The 18,789-nt window shown below is 42.6% G+C and overlaps 1 protein-coding gene across 1 annotated transcript; it reads right to left on the bottom strand.

Annotated features, from left to right (window-relative positions):
* Window positions 1-1,229: 1,229 nt before the first annotated feature.
* On the bottom strand, window positions 1,230-14,049 carry LOC136334247 (phosphorylated adapter RNA export protein). The gene is made up of 5 exons (XM_066274234.1): window positions 13,867-14,049; window positions 11,125-11,738; window positions 7,198-7,318; window positions 6,669-6,752; window positions 1,230-5,618 (listed from the first exon to the last, which is right to left on the bottom strand). Exons 1-5 carry the CDS (start codon window positions 13,960-13,962, stop codon window positions 5,349-5,351), a joined length of 1,185 nt encoding a protein of 394 aa, XP_066130331.1. The 5' UTR covers window positions 13,963-14,049; the 3' UTR covers window positions 1,230-5,348.
* Window positions 14,050-18,789: the final 4,740 nt, after the last annotated feature.

The following is an 18,789-nucleotide window of genomic DNA, read 5'->3' as shown; positions in this document are numbered from 1 at the left end:
TAACAATACCACTCTCAAATGCCATCAAGGAAGAAGAAATTGAATACCATGGCTACACAAGACGAAAATAGTTCAGAAAGAAAATTAAGCCTGACCTGTGGTGGCGCAGTGGATAAAGTGTCGACCTGGAAATGCCAAGGTCGCAGGTTCGAAACCCTGGGCTTGCCTGGTCAAGGCACATATGGGAGTTGATGCTTCCTGCTCCTCCCCCCCCTTCTCTATCTCTCTCCTCTCTCTCTCTCCCTCTCTCTCTCCTTTCTAAAAAATGAATAAATAAATAAAAAAAATCTCCAGAGAAAACCTTAATCACATGAAAACCTTGAAATTAAATGACAGAGAATTAAAAGAAAATTTTTTTTTACAGAGACAGAGAGAGAGAGAGTCAGAGAGAGGGATAGATAGGGAGAGACAGACAGGAACAGAAAGAGATGAAAAGCATCGATCATCAGTTTTTCATTGTGACACCTTAGTTGTTCATTGATTGCTTTCTCATATGTGCCTTGACCACGGGCCTTCAGCAGACCGAGTAACCCCTTGCTTGAGCCAGCGACCTTGGGTCCAAGCTGGTGAGTTGTGCTCAAACCAGATGAGCCTGCGCTCAAGCTGGCGACCTTGGGGTCTTGAACCTGGGTCCTCTGTGCCCCCGTCCGATGCTCTATCCACTGCGCCACCACCATTCTGGTCAGGCAGAATTCAAAATTGAAGTTCTGAAAATACTCAATGAGATGCAAGAAGACATCAATAGGCAACTTAATGAGTTCAGAAAACAAATTAATGAACAAAATGAACACCTTACCAAGGACACTGAAACTTTAAAAACAGAGATGAAGAACTCAGTACGTGAATGGAGGACTGAGGTAGCAAGTTTAGCTAATAGAACAAGCCAGATAGAGAAAAGAATCAGTGACATTGAAGACAGGCAATTGGAGATGCTACAGAGAGAAGAGGAGAAAGACTCACGAGTTAAAAAAAGAGAGCTCTATAAGAATTGTCTGACTCCATCAGAAAGAGCAATATAAGAATATAGAAGACATAACACTTCTTAAATTATATGCACCAAACCAGGAAGCACCAAAATATATAAGACATCTACCAACTTATCTAAAAGTGCAATAGAAGCAGACAAAACCACAGTCATACTTGGAGATTTCAACACACCATTGATGGTAGATCATCCAAACAGAGAATCAATAAAGAAATATCATTCTTAAATGACACTCTGAACCAAATGGACATAATAGACATTTATAGGACATTTCATCCCAAAACATCAGATTGTACATTCTTCTCCAGTGTGCATGGAACATTCTCAAGGATAGAACATACGTTGGGTCACAAAACTAACATCAACAAATTCAGGAAGATTGAAATAATACCAAGCATATTTTCTTACCATAAGCCTCTGAAGTTAGAATCCAAATATAAAAAGGAAATAATGGGATTGAAAATGATTTGACTTTGGGTAATGGGTATACAACATAATGAACAGTTCAAATGCTATAGAAATGGTCACCTGAAACCTATGTACTCTTATTGATCAATGTAACCCTGTTAAAGTTAATTTTCTAAATAAAATTTAAAAATTATAAAACTTTTTTTAAAAAAACTCAAAATTATCAGTTATATACACTGCCAACTCTCTGTATTTAAATTATTCATTTTATGGATTGGACTCTACCTAATATTTAGATGTACATCTGGATAGCTTTTATCTCCAAGTAGATACATTCTCAGGAATGAAAACAAAATTGAACACTTGCTCAAGTAATCATAATTAGGAAGATAAATTTATGCTTAGAAAATGTGCTCCAGCCTGACCAGGCAGTGGCACAGTGGATAGAGTGTCAGACTGGGATGCAGAGGACCCAGGTTCGAGACCCCGAGGTCGCTAGCTTGAGTGTGGGCTCATCTGGTTTGAGCAAAGCTCACCAGCTTGAGCCCAAGGTTGCTGGCTCGAGCAAGGGGTTACTCGATCTGCTGAAGGCCCATGGTCAAGGCACATATGAGAAAGCAATCAATAAACAACTAAGGTGTAGCAGTGAAAAACTGATGATCGATGCTTCTCATCTCTCTCCGTTCCTATCTCTGTCTGTCCCTATCTATCTCTGACTCTGTCTCTATAAAAATAAAAATAAAAAAAAAGAAGATGTGCTCCAAGCCCGATCTGAGGTGCAGTGGATAAAACATTGACCTGAACAGTGAGGTCGCCAGTTCAAAACGCTGGGCTTGCCTGGCCAAGGCACATGTGGGAGTTGATGCTTCCTGCTCCTCCCCCACTTCTCTCTCTCCTCTCCTAAAATGAATCAATCAAATCTTTAAAAAAAATTTTTTTTAAGAGAAAATGTGCTCCAAAGCAAAATATTAGTTTGACTCATTGTTTCCTTCAATTTTTACACATAACCAAAAATGCCTAACGGTATTGAAGTACAATCAATAAAGATGGAAAGCAACTAATTATACAACTTATCTACAGAGAAAAGACAACTAAATTACTTTAAACCCAACGCACAGGAAACTTTAAGGTATATACTGACATTTAGTTGTGTTTTTTTTAAAGATTTTGTTTATTGATTTTAGAGACAGGAGAGAAAGTAGGGGAGGAAGAGGAAGCATCAAATCCTAGTTCCTTCATAGTTGCTTCTCATATGTGTCTTGACCAGGCAAGCCCGTTTTCAAGCCAGCAACCTCAGCATTCCACGTTAACGCTTTACGCACAGCACCACCACAGGTCAGGCCTGATATTGAGTTCTTAAAAAGTGGTTTTAAGCCCTGGCTGGTTGGCTCAGTGGTAGAGCGTCAGCCTGGCGTGCAGGAGTCCAGGGTTCAATTCTCGGCCAGGGCACACAGGAGAAGTGCCCATTTGCTTCTCCACCACTCCCCCTCTCCTTCCTCTCTGTCTCTCTTCCCCTCCCGCAGCCAAGGCTCCATTGGAGCAAAAGATGGCCCGGGCGCTGGGGATGGTTCCTTGGCCTCTGCCCCAGGCGCTGGGGTGGCTCTGGTCTCGACAGAGCGACACCCCGATGGGCAGAGCGTTGCCCCCTGGTGGGTGTGCCGGGTGGATCCCGGTCGGGCGCATGGGGGAGTCTGTCTGACTGCCTCCCAGTTTCCAGCTTCAGAAAAATACCAAAAAAAAAAAAAAAAAAGTGGTTTTATACCTTAAAAGTGCTAAAGAAACAAGTACTCAATACAATTTCAGGCCTGTTTACAAATTTCTAACTGATTTGAAGTACTAAAATATTAAGAACAAAACAACTTAAATTTAGGAGTCTGCCCATTACTATGAAATGTACTTTTGTTTTAGTTTTTTTAAAAAAATGATTGGTTTTAAAGAGAAAGGGAGAGAGACAAAAACATCAATCTGTTCCTATATGTGCCCTGACTGAGGATCTGCAGCCTTTGTTTATCAGAATGATGCTCTAACCATCCAAGTTATCCAGACAGGGATACTATAAAATGTACTTCAGCCTGCCCAGGTGGTAGGAACACTGAGGTCCCAGGTCCAAAACCCCGAGGTTGCCAGCTTGAGTGCTTGTCAACAAGCTTGAGCGCAGGGTGACCGGCTTGAGTGTGGGATCATTGATATGACTCCATAGTCACTGGCTTGAGCCCAAAGGTCGCTAGCTTTAAGCCCAAGGTCGCTGGCTTAAACTCAAGGTCACTGGCTTGAGCAAGGGGTCACTGGCTCAAGGCATATATGAGAAAGCAATCAATGAACAACTAAGGTGTCACAACTAGGAGTTGATGCTTTTCATCTCTCTCCCTATCTGTCCCTCTCATGTTCTCTCGCTAAAAGTAAAATAATAATAATAATAATAATAATAGTTTCAGGGCCAATATCCCATTACCTATTTAAAATGTTTTTCTTTCCTTGGTTATAATTTTATACAAGAGCACTTAAGATTTTAGTCAGTTGAATCTCATTAAGGACTGCCAATACTAATTTTATTTCTTTCTTTATGAATAAAAAACAAATAATAACCATTATTCTCTCCTTTTCCCACTTATATCCTTAAATCCAACTTCAATGACCATGTATTTCAGGAACTACTGCATTCAAGTACATTGCTTGTAAAGAACAGTTTGTAATCATTTCCTACCTATTTTTGCTTAATCTGTTTTGTAAAGTATAACCCACTCTTGGAACATCTTAAGTAACCTATCTTTAAGTTTATTCCATCAATTAAAAATGATTAATTAGAAAATCTATGCAAATATAAGTTTTTGGTTTTTTGAGACAGAGATAGGAAGAGGGATAAGAAGCCTCAAATCACAGTTGTGTCACTTCTTTTTGTTGCCCAGGGATTGCTTCTTATGTGTGCTTCGACTAGGGGCTCATGACATGCCAGTGACACCTTGCTCAAGCCAGCAACCTCGAGGTTTCAAACCTGGGACCTCAGCGTCCCAGGTCAACATTCCATACATTGTGCCACCACCAGTCAGGAAGAGGTAACATTTTAAAATTTTATGTATTGATTTTAGCAAGAGGAAGGGAGAGAGAGAGAGAGAGACAGGAACACTGAGCTGCTCCTGTACGTGCCCCAACCAGGATCAAACCAGCAACCCATGCGCTTTGGACGATACTCTAACAACCGAGCTATCCGGCCAGGCCAGATGCAGTATTTTTCATAGTTCCTCAACATAGGGTGAAAGTCTTATTTAGGCTGACCACCATTGAAAAAAATTTTTAAGTCCATGGTAATCATAGGTATGGATCCCATTCACTATTTAGCATATGACCAAGTTAATTAAGTCAAAAACAAATAAAGACAAACCAGAGTTAAACCTATGAATCAATCCATCTTTGGAAAGCTTCTGCTCTTTACTTATTTCTGGACAAATAAGTGGGAAGAGCCATCAGTATAAACCTATTTGAATTTTGATCACTATCCTTAATATAACCTAAGAATTCTTAGAACACAGATAAACTAAATTTAGATGCATTTGTAATAAACAGTTTAACAATTTATATTTCTTATTAGGACCTTTTAATGGAATGTTTTGAAACCAGTCATAATCCACTGTCAAGTAAATCAGAAGAGAAAAACAACTTTTGCATGGTATGTTATAATCACCTGGAGAAAACTGATTATCAACTAGTTACAATTAGCACGTGTCACAGATTGAGAAATTAAATCCTCTGCTACATACTTTTGTCAGACGTGACAAAATTCTAAATGTTTCTATCAATCGCATTCATCTCCCCCACATATTCAATTGTATTTAAAACAAGAAGACAAGTCTATCTCTCCAGAATATATGTTTATCAGTGCAGGTAAAACAAAACAATTCATTCAGTAGAAATGGTTTATCACAATATTATTTTAGAAAGGTTTATTCCTTAGAATGTACTAAAAAATGTCCAGGTCATGAGAATGATCTACTTCAATGGCGTCCTCCGCATCCAGTTTTGTTCTTCCTTGGCCCTCCTGTGCCTCCTCCAGAGAGGCCAGGGCCTCATTTGTGTCACTTGCAAAAGTTTCTCGGGATGTGTCATCATCTTCTTGAAAATTTAGACTTTTAATAGCTTGTTTCATCTTCTTCCCCAACAGCTGTGTCCTCCTCTTTCTAGCAGCTTTTTTATTTTCATATTCCTTCTGATTTTCAATGTAGAAAATGTCCTACAATGAAGGAACAACTTTAGTAAATAAGAACTACCATTGATTAGTGTCACTAGGCAGACCCTTTACATTATCTCCATTTCTCACAAAAACCAAGTTATCACCATTAGACTCATCATTATACAGAGTCCAAGACTGTGAAAAGTCCCCACCATGATCTCTTAATCATAGCTATTAAATGGAAATCATGTTCCTTAATTAACAATTTAAAAGATAACAAATTTTGTGTTGTGAAAACCATGTATTGTGAATTCCCATATAATACATTCTAGTAACACAACAATGATTAAGAATACTGAAGTGCCAGCTTCTAGTTCATACAAAATACTGGAAATAGAGGAATGAACAAAACAAACCCACAAGGAGACAGTTACTTAAATCATGGAGGAAAATGTGGGACTAAAAAGATCAAATGAGATATTAAACAAATGGAACGTTGAAATCTGGAAAGGATCCTGGTTTGGAGGAGAAAAGAGTTGAAAATACATTCGGGGACAATTCAGGATATTGGAGTAAGGTCTAGAAATTGGATGACATTATTCAACAGTTTTTTATTTCTCTTGTGTATGGCTATGTAGGACACTGTCTATTATTGAAAAAGGCTTGCTGAAATAATTAGGGATGAGTGTCATGATGTTACTGACTTTCAAATGGCACCCAAAATATTGTATAGTAAACTAAGACTACCAAACTTTCAACAACTCCTGTATCTAAGTGAGGGTATATAGGTATTCATCCTATTATTCTTTCATTTAGTCCACATGTTTAATACTTTTTATTAATAAAAGTTGTTGGATGACACAAAAACAATTACGTGCTAAGAAACCAAATAAAGTTGCCACATAAGAAACCTTGATCGTGGCCCTGAGAGGGAAGAAAATAAAAGGAGGCAGAGTTTTACAAAAGGCACACGGTTCACTTGAAATGAGACAGTGACAAAATTGACCAACTTAAGGCAGAGCAGGTATGAAGATCAGTAGCAAGTGCAGCTAGAGGCTGAGTGGTCAAATTACTATTGATCTTAAAAGTCAAGAATATTATCATTTTTACCTTAATTTGTTCCTCACTGATACTAGGAGTGTTTTTCAGAAGATTCAGGAAAACTCCACCTGGTGTTCTTCTTCGACTACCATTCTATAAAAAGAAAGAAAATATTCTGTATTGCCTGACCAGGTGGTGGCACAGCGGACAGAGCCTCAGCGAGGGGTGCTGGGGACCCAAGTTTGAAACCCCGAGGTCACGAGAATGAACACGGGGCCACAGGCTTGAGCATGGGATCATAGACATAAATAACCCCATGGTTGCTTCCTTGAACCCAAAGGTTGCTGGCTTTAAGCCCAGTGTTGCTGGCTTGAGCAAGAGGTCCCTGGCTTGGCTGGAGCTTCCTGGGCAAGGCACATATGAGAAAGCAATCAATGAACAACTGAGGTGCCTCAATGAAGAATTGATGCTTCTCATCTCTGTCCCTTCCTGTCTGTCTATCCCTGTCTCTCTCTCTCTCTATTACTTAAAAAACAAAACAAAACAAAAACCATACAAAGCACAATTCAAAGCGGAAACAGGGACGCTTTGGTCTTACCATTATAAAAAGGCCGCCATTTTGTTCAACCTCAGCAGTCTCCATCAGAAGTTCAATAGCCTTTTTGTTCCCGATTATACTCACTACTCGGGCTATCAGATCTTTCTTTGGTTCCTGCAACCTGATAAGGAACAAAGAGAGTAATATTATCCTCTTTATTAGTGGTATGAAGATGGAGAAATCTATCTCAAGTCTCCAGTTTAGTCCCTCAACGAGAATTAAAATCCTAATGACATTTGCTTTTCAAAATCTTCGATATTTAACATTGAAATCGATACCTATGGTAGGTCACCCAAGGTTTCATCTCAAGTCTCTGACTGGTCTCTTCACTTTGCTTTCTTGGGACTGTGGTGGATTTCAAAACCAATGTGCAGACAGATATACCATGAGGAACGCAAGCCTAAAAACAAACGATAAAAGCAGCCCACTCCTGTCAAACAAATAATAAATATATAGTAGCTTTGGATTATTAAGCCTGAAAGTTAGCTCTCCTAACTTCAGAGCTATCTAGGAGCCTTTTGTGTGTGTGTGTGTGTGTGTGTGTGTGTGTGTGTGACAGAGACAGAGAGAAATAGAGAGAGGGACAGATAGGGACAGTGAGACAGTAAGAGAGAGAGATGAGAAGGAGCAGTTCTTTGTTGTGGCACTTTACTTGTTCATTGATTGCTTTCTCATATATGCCTTGATGGGGGGGGGGTACAGCAGAGTGAGTGACCCCTTGCTCAGGCCAGCAACCTTGGGCTCAAGCTGATGACCTTGGAGTTTCGAACCTGAGTCCTTCACGTCCCAGTCCAATGCTCTATTCACTGCGCCACCGCCTGGTCAAGCTAGGAGCTTTAAAATAGATAGGATTTTTTGCCTGGCCTATGACAGTGCAGTGGGTAAAGTGTCAAACTGCAATGTGGAGGTTACGGGTTCGAAACCCTGGGCTTGCCCGGTCAAGGCACATACGACAGGCAAGCAATGAAGAACAACTAAAGTGAAACAACTAGGAATTGTTACTTCTCGCTCCAAACCCTTTCTCTCCTCCTCTGTAAAATCAATAAATAAAATCATAGGAAAAAAATCAATAGGATTTCTCCCTCACAGGCTCTCTACTTGAAAACAAAGAATATATGTATCTAATATGTACAGATGGATTATATAAGCGCAATTGCTTCTCGGCCTTTTGGCTAAGATCAGGTATAGGATAAGCACATCCTAAGAACTTTCCGGCCTGACCTGTGGTGGCGCAGTGGGATAAAGCGTCGACCTGGAACACTGAGGTCGCCGGTTCGAAACCTTGGGCTTGCCCGGTCAAGGCACATATGGGAGTCGAAGCTTCCTGCTCCTCCCCCTTCTCTCTCTCTCTCACTCCTCTCTCTCTAAAAAAAACCAATAAATAAAATATTAAAAAACAAACAAACAAACAAACAAAAATTAAAAAAAAAAAAAAAAATAACTTTCCATGCATGATCTCAGTTAATTCTCTCAACAACCTTATGAAATAGGTACTATTATTACATACACTTTCACTTTACCACCCAGAGGTAAAACCACCTAAGCAACACCTGTCCATCAGAGCCCACACTCCACAGAGATGAAGGCGGGTTAATAACGCAGGAGTCTCACGGGTTCCCTAACTACACCTGCTTCCTGTTTCTTCTCAACAGGAGGCAGTACAAAGAGCACTAAACATGGAATAGGGGACCCGGGTTTAGTTCCAGGTCTGATACTCATTAAATTTGTGACTTTGGGCAAGCCACACAACAATTGGTACTGGTTTCCATCTCTCTAAAGTAAAGGTTTTGGTTTACAAAATCTCCAAGTTCCATTCCAGCACTCAAATTCCAAATTTTCTCAGTATTTTAAAATTTCTACACTAGTGTTGACAGGCTTTCCTGGAAAGTAAACTCCTGTATTCCTACTAGCTATATTTGTTTTAAAAATTGTGACATTGGCCTGACCAGGCGGTGGCGCAGTGGCTAGAGCATCAGACTGGGATGCAGAAGACCCAGGTTCAAGACCCCGAGGTCGCCAGCTTGAGTGCGGGCTCATCTGTTTTGAGCAAAAGCTCACCAGCTTGAGCCCAAGGTCGCTGGCTCGAGCAAAGAGTTATTTAGTCTGCTGAAGGCCCGAGGTCAAGGCACATATGAGAAAGCAATCAATGAACAACTAAGGTGTTGCAACACGCAATGAAAAACTACTGATTGATGCTTCTCATCTCTTTGTTCCTGTCTGCCTGTCCGTCCCTGTCTATCCCTATCTCTGTAAAAAAAAAAAAAAAAAAAAAAAAGTTAAAAGAAACCCAACTTAATGAATAAAAATTGTGACATTGTTCATTAGTGATTTAGAGCTAGAGTATACACACACACACACACATTCTTTTTTAAAGAGATGATGAGAAACATTACCCTGCTGTTCATTTAGTTGTACCATTGGTTGGTTCTCATATGAGCCCTGACAGGGGCTTGACCAGCACCCTGGGGTTGAGCTGGAGAATGGGTAACCCTGGCAGTCTATCCACTGAACAACTGGCCAAGGTAAGCTAATGAAGAGGTAAACACAATCTGAACTTGTTAAAAATACATAAAATGTTAATTTACATCAAGCAATTCTATTCTGAGGTATGTACCCAAGAAAAATGAAAATACAAGTCCAAGTATCTGCACGTGAAAGTTCATAAAATTATTCAGAGTAGCCAAAAAGAGGAATAGCACCTGACCTGTGGTGGCACAGTGGATAAAGCATCAGTCAACCTGGAGTACTGAGGTCACCGGGTCAAAACCCTGGACTTGCCCAGTTAAGGCACATACAAGAAGCAACTAAGTTGATGCTTCCCGTTCCTCCCCATCCCCAACCCCTGCACTGCTTTTCTCTTCTAAAATTAATAAAATCTAAAATTAAAAAAAAGGTGGAATATCCATTCAATATAGATATGCATATGTGTGTATAATGAATAAAACATTACAGTAAGTAGAAGAAGCCAGGCACAAGAGACCACATGTTGTATGTATCTATGAATATCAGATGTTCAAAAATGCAAATTAAGTACAGAAAGTAGACTAGCAGTTATCTGGAGACTGAAACAGAGGTTAACTTTAAATTGGCATATGAGTACGAGGAATCTTATTGGGGTGATAGAAATGTTCTAAATGTGGTTTATGGTGAGGGCTGAACAAGTGATAAATTTATAAGAATTTCAACACTTGAAATGGGTAAACTTTATCACATGTACAATATGTATCAAGTAAAAGTCATGAATGCTTGAATACACTCAAAAACCCACACACAATTTAAAAAGATATGTTTTTTATCTAAAAAAGCTCTAGAGTCAAAAATGGAAAGAGTTCCTTAAAAGTTTATAAAAGTTCACAGAATTATTCTCTCAGCCTGTCCAAATTTATTAAAACCCATAGAAATATTCATACAACCAAATAAGCCCGGAGTTTGTTCCTTAAATTGTAAAACATCCCTTTTTAAAAAAAATTCAGTGAGAGGGGGAGGAAGAGGCAGACACCTGCATGCGCCCCAAACGGTCTCCACTCAGCAAACCCACTAGGGGGCGATGCTCTGCCCATCTGGGGCCTTGTTCTGTTCTTCAGCAACCAGCTCTTAGCTGCTGAGGTGGAGGCCATGGAACCATCCACAGCACCCTGGGCCAAGTCGCTCCAGTTGAGCCATGGCTGCAGGCGGGGAACAGAGAAGGCAGCAAAGGGGAGGGGTGGAGAAGCAGACGGGTGCTTCTCCGCTGTACCCTGACTGGGAATCAAACCCAGAACATCCACATGCCGGGCCAACGCTCAACCTCTGAGCCAACCAGCTGGGTAAAATTCTAAAACATCTTAAAAAGGAAGATTATCATTCATGTATTTGGAATCTATTATTTCCTATAAGTGAAAAACAGTTGGTCAAGTGCTCATCTGTAGGAAACAGTTCAATGCTCACCTGAAAGTAATTTCATCAGCCACTTTCTCCTGAGAATCGTCCTCTGTGATCTCATACCGGCCTTGATAGTTCATTTCTACTCTGTCCCCTAGTCTGTCTCTGACAGGTCGTTTCCGTTTGAGATGACCTTGCCCATTTTCCCCTTCCTTTGAGCCTGTTTTCTTGCCACCTTGCATATAGTCCTCTAGCTCTTTGTCTAATTCTGATGTGCGTTCTTGAAACTCCCTCTTCAGTTTCTTAGCGAGCAGATAATTGTAGCTCTCGCATTGTCTGCTTCTGTCAATAGTGCCTTCCATTTCCAAGATACCAAGTTCAGTGGCCACTGCATCTTGAGTCTGCTCCTGCAGCACAGTGCCCCAGACATTGTTCACCTTCTTCTCTCCAGCAAAAGGCGGTTTCTGGCTGCTCTGGCCAAACTGAAAAGGCTCAGGTTTGGGAGGGGGGTTAAAACATTTCTGCCGCTTGCGTTTCCAAAGAGAGCTATCATCATCAGAATCAGAGAAACTCTCTTCACTTGAGTCCACACCTTTAACAGTCCGATAATGTGACACTGGTGCACAGGCTGCCGCAGTGCCCTGGAAGGGCCTCTCTGCACTTTCCCCACCTAGCGCTTTCTGCAAGAGAAAGGCAATGAATCAATTCCACAGAACACATCGACTCCGCCCCCATGTGCTATTTAAAGAAACTGATTTAGGGATTCTTCTGGACCCTGTTGAGGCAAACTGAGCTTCAGAGATATGTCTGGAACCAATTCAGTCCCTACTTTTCTAAAAGTCCAGACGAATTTCCAATTTTAACAGCACAAATCATTTCTTCTATAGCTAATGCAGAACTTAGTTCTAAACCTTCCTTCTAAAATATCACCAAAGCCTGCCCTGGCTGGGTAGCTCAAGTGGTTAAAGTAATATCCCAATCGAGATTGCTCTCCCTCTCTAAAATCAATAAATTAAAAAATAAAAATACATAATCCTAGGTGGATAGCTCAGTTGGTTAGAGCCTTGTCCTGATATGAAAAGGTTGTGGGTTGGATCTCCAATCAGGGTACATACAGGAACAGACGGATGTCTCTTGCACTCTCCCTCTTCCTTTCTCTCTAAAATCAATCAATAAATTTTTTTTAAAAACACAGCTTGTCCAGGCAGTGGTGCAGTGGATAGAGCATCAGACTGGGACACAGAGGACCCAAGTTTGAGACCCCATGGTCGCCAGCTTGAGTGCGGGCTCATCTGGTCTGACCAAGGCTTGAGCCCAAGGTTGCTGGCTTGAGCAAGGGCTCACCCACTCTGCTTTAGCCTCCTGGTTAAGGCACATATGAGAAAGCAATCAATGAACTAAGGTGCTGCAATGAAGAATCGATGCTTCTCATCTCTCTCCTATCTCTGTCTCTGTCACAAAAAATAATAAAAAATACATTAAAAAATATCAAAGTCCTTCATTCTCTCCTTTAGAAGATTTTCAAACTTTTCAGTTACAGTATTGTCTGAATGTTTCAAAATGGCATACACACTACTTGTTACTAGCAATTAAAACAATTTGTTTTTTTCTTTCCAAAGATGCTTTTCCTTCATTTAAACATATCAACTTCCTTTTTTTTTTTTTTTTAAGTGAGAGACAGGGACAGACTGGCAGAAAGGGAGGAGATGAGAAACATCAATTCTTCATTCAGCACCACAGTTGTTCATTGATTGCTTTCTGGTAAGTGCCTTGACAGGGCGGGAAGGTGGGGGGGATACTGTAGGGCCAGTGATCCCTTGCTCAAGCCAACGACTTTAGGCTAAAGCCAATGACCATGGGGTTATGTCTATGATTCCCTGCTCAAGCCAGCGACCCTGCGCTCAAGCAAATGTCGTGGGGAATTTGAACTTGGGTCCTCTGCCTCCCAGTCTGATGCTCTATCCACTACGCCACCGCCTGGTCAGGCATAAACACATCAACTTCCTTTCCACAATTTTGTGGCTATTCTTCTTTTAGATCAGATAGTCAACTATGATAAGAATCCTTGACATTCTGCCTTTAAAAATGCAGAGCCAATGACATTCAATTTACCAAGTCATGAGTCAGTCTATCTAAAACAACCTGATAGAAATTGAAAAACAAAATACCTTGGTGTCCTTTATATGCAAAAGAACCACCTCCGCTTTCTGAAATAAGCACTAAAGGGCAGCTAACACTTCTCAGGCCCTACGCTCCACTGGATCCTTACAACCCCATCACTAGCTACCACCAGCACCCTCAGCGCACAGCCGCGGGCGGGAGGCTGACAACCTGCAGCAGGTCACACACGCGGCGCCAGGGCTTGAAGCGCACAGCCTGGCACCAACGCCCTCTCAAAGCGCTCGTGCTCAGGACTAGGATCAAGACAGACTCCCATTCAAACAACCGCGACTAGTGCACAGATAGCGCCACATTACCGCAGAACAAAGCTAGGTCCGACGGGATACGGAAGACCAGGCCCCTGAGCAGGTGATGAACTGGACTCGTCATCCTCAATCTCCCTACCTGCCCACAGGCGGTTTCGGGCCGCTGTCCCCTGCGGGACACCCCAGTGGCGCTGGGTGGGGAACTCGGTAAGTGTAAAAAACGAAAAGCGGCGCCGGGCTGGCGGAGAAAAACGGCCGCGAGCCCCGGGACCCTCCCTGCGGCGACAAGCAGCTCCAGGGCGCGCAGGGCCCGCGACCGCCGCCCTGCTGCCCGAGCTCCGCGCGCCGCGCCCGGAACCACCCGCCCGCCCTTTTCGCTCACCGACACCTGCAGCGGCCCGTCGCTCGGTGCGACCGTCATGTCGGAATCCGAGTCAGAAAGCTGTCCATCTTCCATGTCGCCGGGCTCCTGCTCCATGTTCCCGCGGCGCGGCGCCGGGACTCAGGAGAGCACTTCCGGCGCAGCGGCGAGGAGGTCCGGCGGCCGCCGCATCTCGGGCGCCCCCGGGAGGAACTGCTGCTGCCCGGCGTCCCGCGTGTGTTGGGGGCGGGGCGGGGCTAGGGAGGGCGGGGCGGGGCTAGGGAGGTTCGGGAGGGGTGGGGCGGGGCGAGGACAGGGTTCCGCTGGGACGCCTGTCCAAGACTGACGGACATGCACCATCACTGCTGTCTACTTGCACCGTTCAGGGAGATGCGTCTCCTGCTTTCCTGCCGCTTTGGCGCATTTTCTTCGAAACTTGGTTTTCGTGCAGACCTAAATTTGTGCGCGAATAGAGGCTTTAAGCCTTCCTCGTTGGCCTCACTGCCTCACCTGTATGCCCCAGCAGGGAGTCCGGCTTCCATTCTGCTCTAGCACGATCTACACCACGTCGCTTTCTGGGAGGCTGTTACCTGAAGTCACCTCCCTGCTCAGACCTCCCTGGGGCTTCCCTGCACCCAGTAAGGCCGAGTCTTAAGCGTGGCAGACCCGGCCGCGGGCCCGCCCCTGTGCCCCTCGCCAGCCCTCCAGCTCCTCAGACGCGATGGCGCTGCTCACTTTGTTGCTCAGGCATCCTTTGTTCTTTCCAGGCCCAAGGCCTTTGTAGTTGCTGTTGCCGCTGCCAGGTGACCCCTCCAGCACCCAGAACACCCGATTTCTGAATGAATGCTATCTTCTCAGAAAGGCTTCTTCCACCACCTCAGAACAGAAACTTCTACTGTCACTCTCAAATCCTTTTTTATTCGTTTGTGGCATCAATAGTCATATGTATATTTTATTTTTTGTCTGAATTCCCCACATAATGTCTGATTTATTCAGTTTTGTTTCCACCTCCTGCCCAATGACTTCTTGTATATAACAGGTGATCAAGAAATATGTGTTGAATATTTTTTCCATAACGGGGATCTTACTATTTGTACCTTTTACTTTTGTGTAATCTGCTTTAAAGCAATATAGCAATTTATCCTGGATATACCTTTTTATACCAAAATACAAAGATCTGACTCCTTTTTAATGACTCCCTTGTATTCCATTGCATGGAGGTACCATTATTTATTTAGTTTCTGTGATAGTGTACATGTAGGATGTAGCCAATTTGCAATTAACATGTACTTTTGCAAACTTGTTTTATTTTATCCTTAGGATATGTTTCTAGCCTGACCTGTGGTGGCACAGCGTAGATCAATAACGTTGAGGTCAATGGTTCCAAACCCTGGGCTTGCCTGGTCAAAGTACATATGGGAGTTCATGCTTCCCTATCCTCCCCCCTCCTCTCTCTCTCTCTGTCTCTCTCTCCTCTCTCTAAAATGAATAAATAAAATCTAAAAAAAAATCCTCATGCCGCCTGACCAGGTGGTGGCGCAGTGAATAGAGCCTCGGACTGGGATGTGGAAGGACCCAGGTTCAAAACCCCAAGGTTGCCAGCTTGAGCGCGGGCTCATCTGGCTTGAGCCAAAAAAAGCTCACCAGCTTGGACCCAAGATCGCTGGCTCGAGCAAGGGGTTACTCGGTCTACTGAAGGCCCGCGGTCAAGTCACATATGAGAAAGCAATCAATGAACTAAGGAGTCCCAATGAAAAACTGATAATTGATGCTTCTCATCTCTCTCTGTTCCTGTCTGTCTGTCCCTATCTATCTCTCTCTCTCTGACTCTCTCTCTGTCCCTGTAAAAAAAATAATAAATAAAAAATTTTAAAAATTAAAAAAAAAATCCTCATGCCAACACTAACCAGCTGAAAGCTATAAAAATAAAAGGATACGTTTCTAGACTGTATGGAAAGGAATGAATATAGATTTTTGAAATGTGAATTTAAGACATATAAAGGAATTTTCGCCTAACCTGTGGTGGCATAGTGAATGGAGCATGGATCTGGAATGCTGAGGTCACCAGTTCAAAACCTGGGGTTTGCCCAGTCAAGGGACATGGGAGAGACCATCAATGAAAAAGTAAGTGAAACATCTATGAGTTGATACTTCTCACTCCCTCCCCCCCATAAAATCAATAAATAAAATCTTTAAAAAAAAAAGAAAAGAAAAAAGAAAAGGAAATTTTAGAAATCACCTGGTCCAAGTCTTCATTTTGAGAAATGAAGAGAGATTACACAGCTAAACTATTGAAGCGCTATGTCTTGATTCCAGGTCTCCTCTTAGAAAACTTTATTGTTTTACCTTTCCTACATAGAATTACAATCCCCTGGAATTCATTTGCTTATGGTGTGAGTCAAATTTTATGCTAGCCGTGGCCAGGAGGGCTGGGTTGGTTAGAGTATTACCCTGATATACAAAGGCTGCGGGTTTGATCTCAGGACAGGGCAGGTACAGAAACAGATCAATGTTTCTGTCTCTCTCTAAAATCAATAAATAAACTTAGCCTGACCTGTGGTGGCGCAGTGGGTAAAAGTGTCGACCTGGAATGCTGAGGTTGCCGGTTCGAAACCCCAGGCTTGCCTGGTCAAGGCACATATGGGAGTTGATGCTTCCTGCTCCTCCCTCTGTTTTTTCTATCTCTTTCCTCTCTCTGTCTCTATCTCTCTCTCTGTGTCTCCTCTCTCTAAAAAAATGAATAAATAAAAATGTGAAAAAAAAAATTAAAATAATTAATTAAAAAATTTGTGTGTGTGTGACAGAGACAGAGACAGGGACAGACAGGAAGGGAGAGAGATGAGAAGCATCAATTCTTCGTTGCGGCACCTTAGTTATTCATTGATTGCTTTCTCATATGTGGCTTGACCATGGGGCTACAGCGAAGCGAGTGATCCCTTGCTCAAGCCAGCAACCTTGGGCTCAATCTGGTGAGCCTTGCTTGAATCAGAAGAGCCCACGCTCAAGCTGGCGACCTCGGGGTTTTGTACCTGGATCCTCCATGTCCCAGTCCGATGCTCTATCCACTGTGCCACCACCTGGTCAGGCTAAAAATTTTTTATGCTATAAATATCATTTTACTATGTGGTATGGGATACAACTAAATATCATATAACACACAAAACAGACCCCCTCACTTTCAAAATATTTTCTCCAATGTTTTCCTCTAGATGTTTTAGTTTTAGAGGAACTCTTTAGGTCTGTGGTCCATTGTGAGTTAACCATATAGTGTGAAGTGGAAGTCAAGGTGTTTTGTTTTTGTGGGGGTTTTTTGTATGTGAATATCTGATTACTACAGCACTATTTGTTGAAAAGACTATCTTTCTCCCCATTGAATTTCCTTTATTCTTTCACTGAAAATTGACTATTTCTGGGTTATCTATTCAGTTCTATTGATCTTTATGTCTATCTCTACACCAATGTGAAACTTTCTTGATTACTGCAGCTTTATAATAATTAAAAAATTGTTAATTTAGGTAAATATGTGTGTTTTTTCCTCAAAACTGTGTGGGCTATTCTAGATCCTTTGCATTTCCATTTAAACTTTAGAATCTGCTTGCTGATTCTCATGTTTTGATTGGAATTGCATTAGATCTATAAATTATTTCTCACAGTAGGGAGATTGTCTTAGCCTGATGCTATTATCCATGCTGCAATCATTTATAGTTAATCAATAACTCTTCTTCCGATTCTGGACTCACTAAACAATCAAGTAGTTAGTATCCTGGAAGAAAATGTAGTGTTCAGAGGATGTGAATGATTGATTTTCTGAAGATATTTTTTCATGTACAATAATAAGTTAGCTTTCTAGATGTAGCATCATTTTTTGTAAACTAGATGATTATCAGTCTGCTCAGAACAGACTGTTGATAGTGTTCTGAGCAGAACAATAGGGTCACCCATCCTCTGACAAGTCAGATTCCCAGTTAGCAATAATGAAATTGCATCCTGGCCTGATCAGGTGGTTGCACAGTGGATAGAGCATCGACCTGTGATGCTGAGGACCCAGGTTGAAATTCTGAGGTTTCCAGCTTGAGCATGGGATCATAGACATGACCCCATGGTCTCTGGTTTGAACCCAACTATCGCTGGCTTGAAGCCCTAGGTCGCTGGCTCGAGCAAGGGGCACTGGCTATGCTAGAGCCTCCAGGTCAAGGCACATATGAGAAAGCAATCAATGCTGCAGTGAAGAATTGATGCTTCTCATCTCTCCGATTTCCTATCTGTCTGTCCCTGTCTGTCCCTCCATCTCTCTCTCTTGCAAAAAAAAAAAAAAAAAAATTGCATTCTGAGTCATAGTGATTTCTCCAATTTACTGCTTCCTTGGGGCAAGCATTTATGTTCAGGTTACATCCCTTGGCTTCCAGGCCAGCTATCTTTGAAGAATGAAGCTGGCTAGCATTCACTGAGGATATCCTAAGCCCGTGATGGCAAACCTATGACATGTGTGTCAGCACTGACACATGTAGCCATTTTCGATGACACGCGGCTGCATGCGGCCACATACCAGAGAAGTATGGGGCCGCATGCCGAGAAGGACATTTCATCCTCGGCTCCTGTACGGCCAGGTGCAGCAGCCGAGGATAAAACATTTGCTGTAGTGTAGACACTCTGTGCCAGAGATCTGTAGGCCAAAACAACAGAACTCCGGCACAGAGCGTCTAGTTCTGGGACTTCCTGTTAGGCCATTAGGGGATCTTTGACCTCACTTCCGGCCGGCGGAGCAGGGAACAGCGGAATGCTGCGGGGGATGCATCTCTGGGGGCCCTGTGATCACCATTACCAGCAGCCACATAACTACAGCAACCATCATCCATCCAATCTACTGTTCTGGGGTGTCGTGGATTTCTAATTGACCATCATTACTGAGATAAGTGAGGGGGAGGCTGGGAGAGGAGAGGGCCT

Source organism: Saccopteryx bilineata, chromosome 4 (assembly GCF_036850765.1).
Source record: "Saccopteryx bilineata isolate mSacBil1 chromosome 4, mSacBil1_pri_phased_curated, whole genome shotgun sequence".
In the NCBI taxonomy this organism is placed as follows: Eukaryota; Metazoa; Chordata; class Mammalia; order Chiroptera; family Emballonuridae; genus Saccopteryx; species Saccopteryx bilineata.
This window is presented reverse-complemented; position numbering and strand designations above follow the sequence as displayed.

Excerpts from the sequence above, each read along its gene's own strand:
- LOC136334247 (XM_066274234.1), bottom strand. The coding sequence starts at position 13,962 with ATGGAGCAGGAGCCCGGCGACATGGAAGATGGACAGCTTTCTGACTCG. Across the intron at positions 11,739-13,866 it reads ACGGGCCGCTGCAGGTGTCG|AAAGCGCTAGGTGGGGAAAG; the intron begins GTGAGCGAAAAG and ends TTTCTCTTGCAG. Across the intron at positions 5,619-6,668 it reads TCAGTGAGGAACAAATTAAG|GACATTTTCTACATTGAAAA; the intron begins GTAAAAATGATA and ends CCTTCATTGTAG.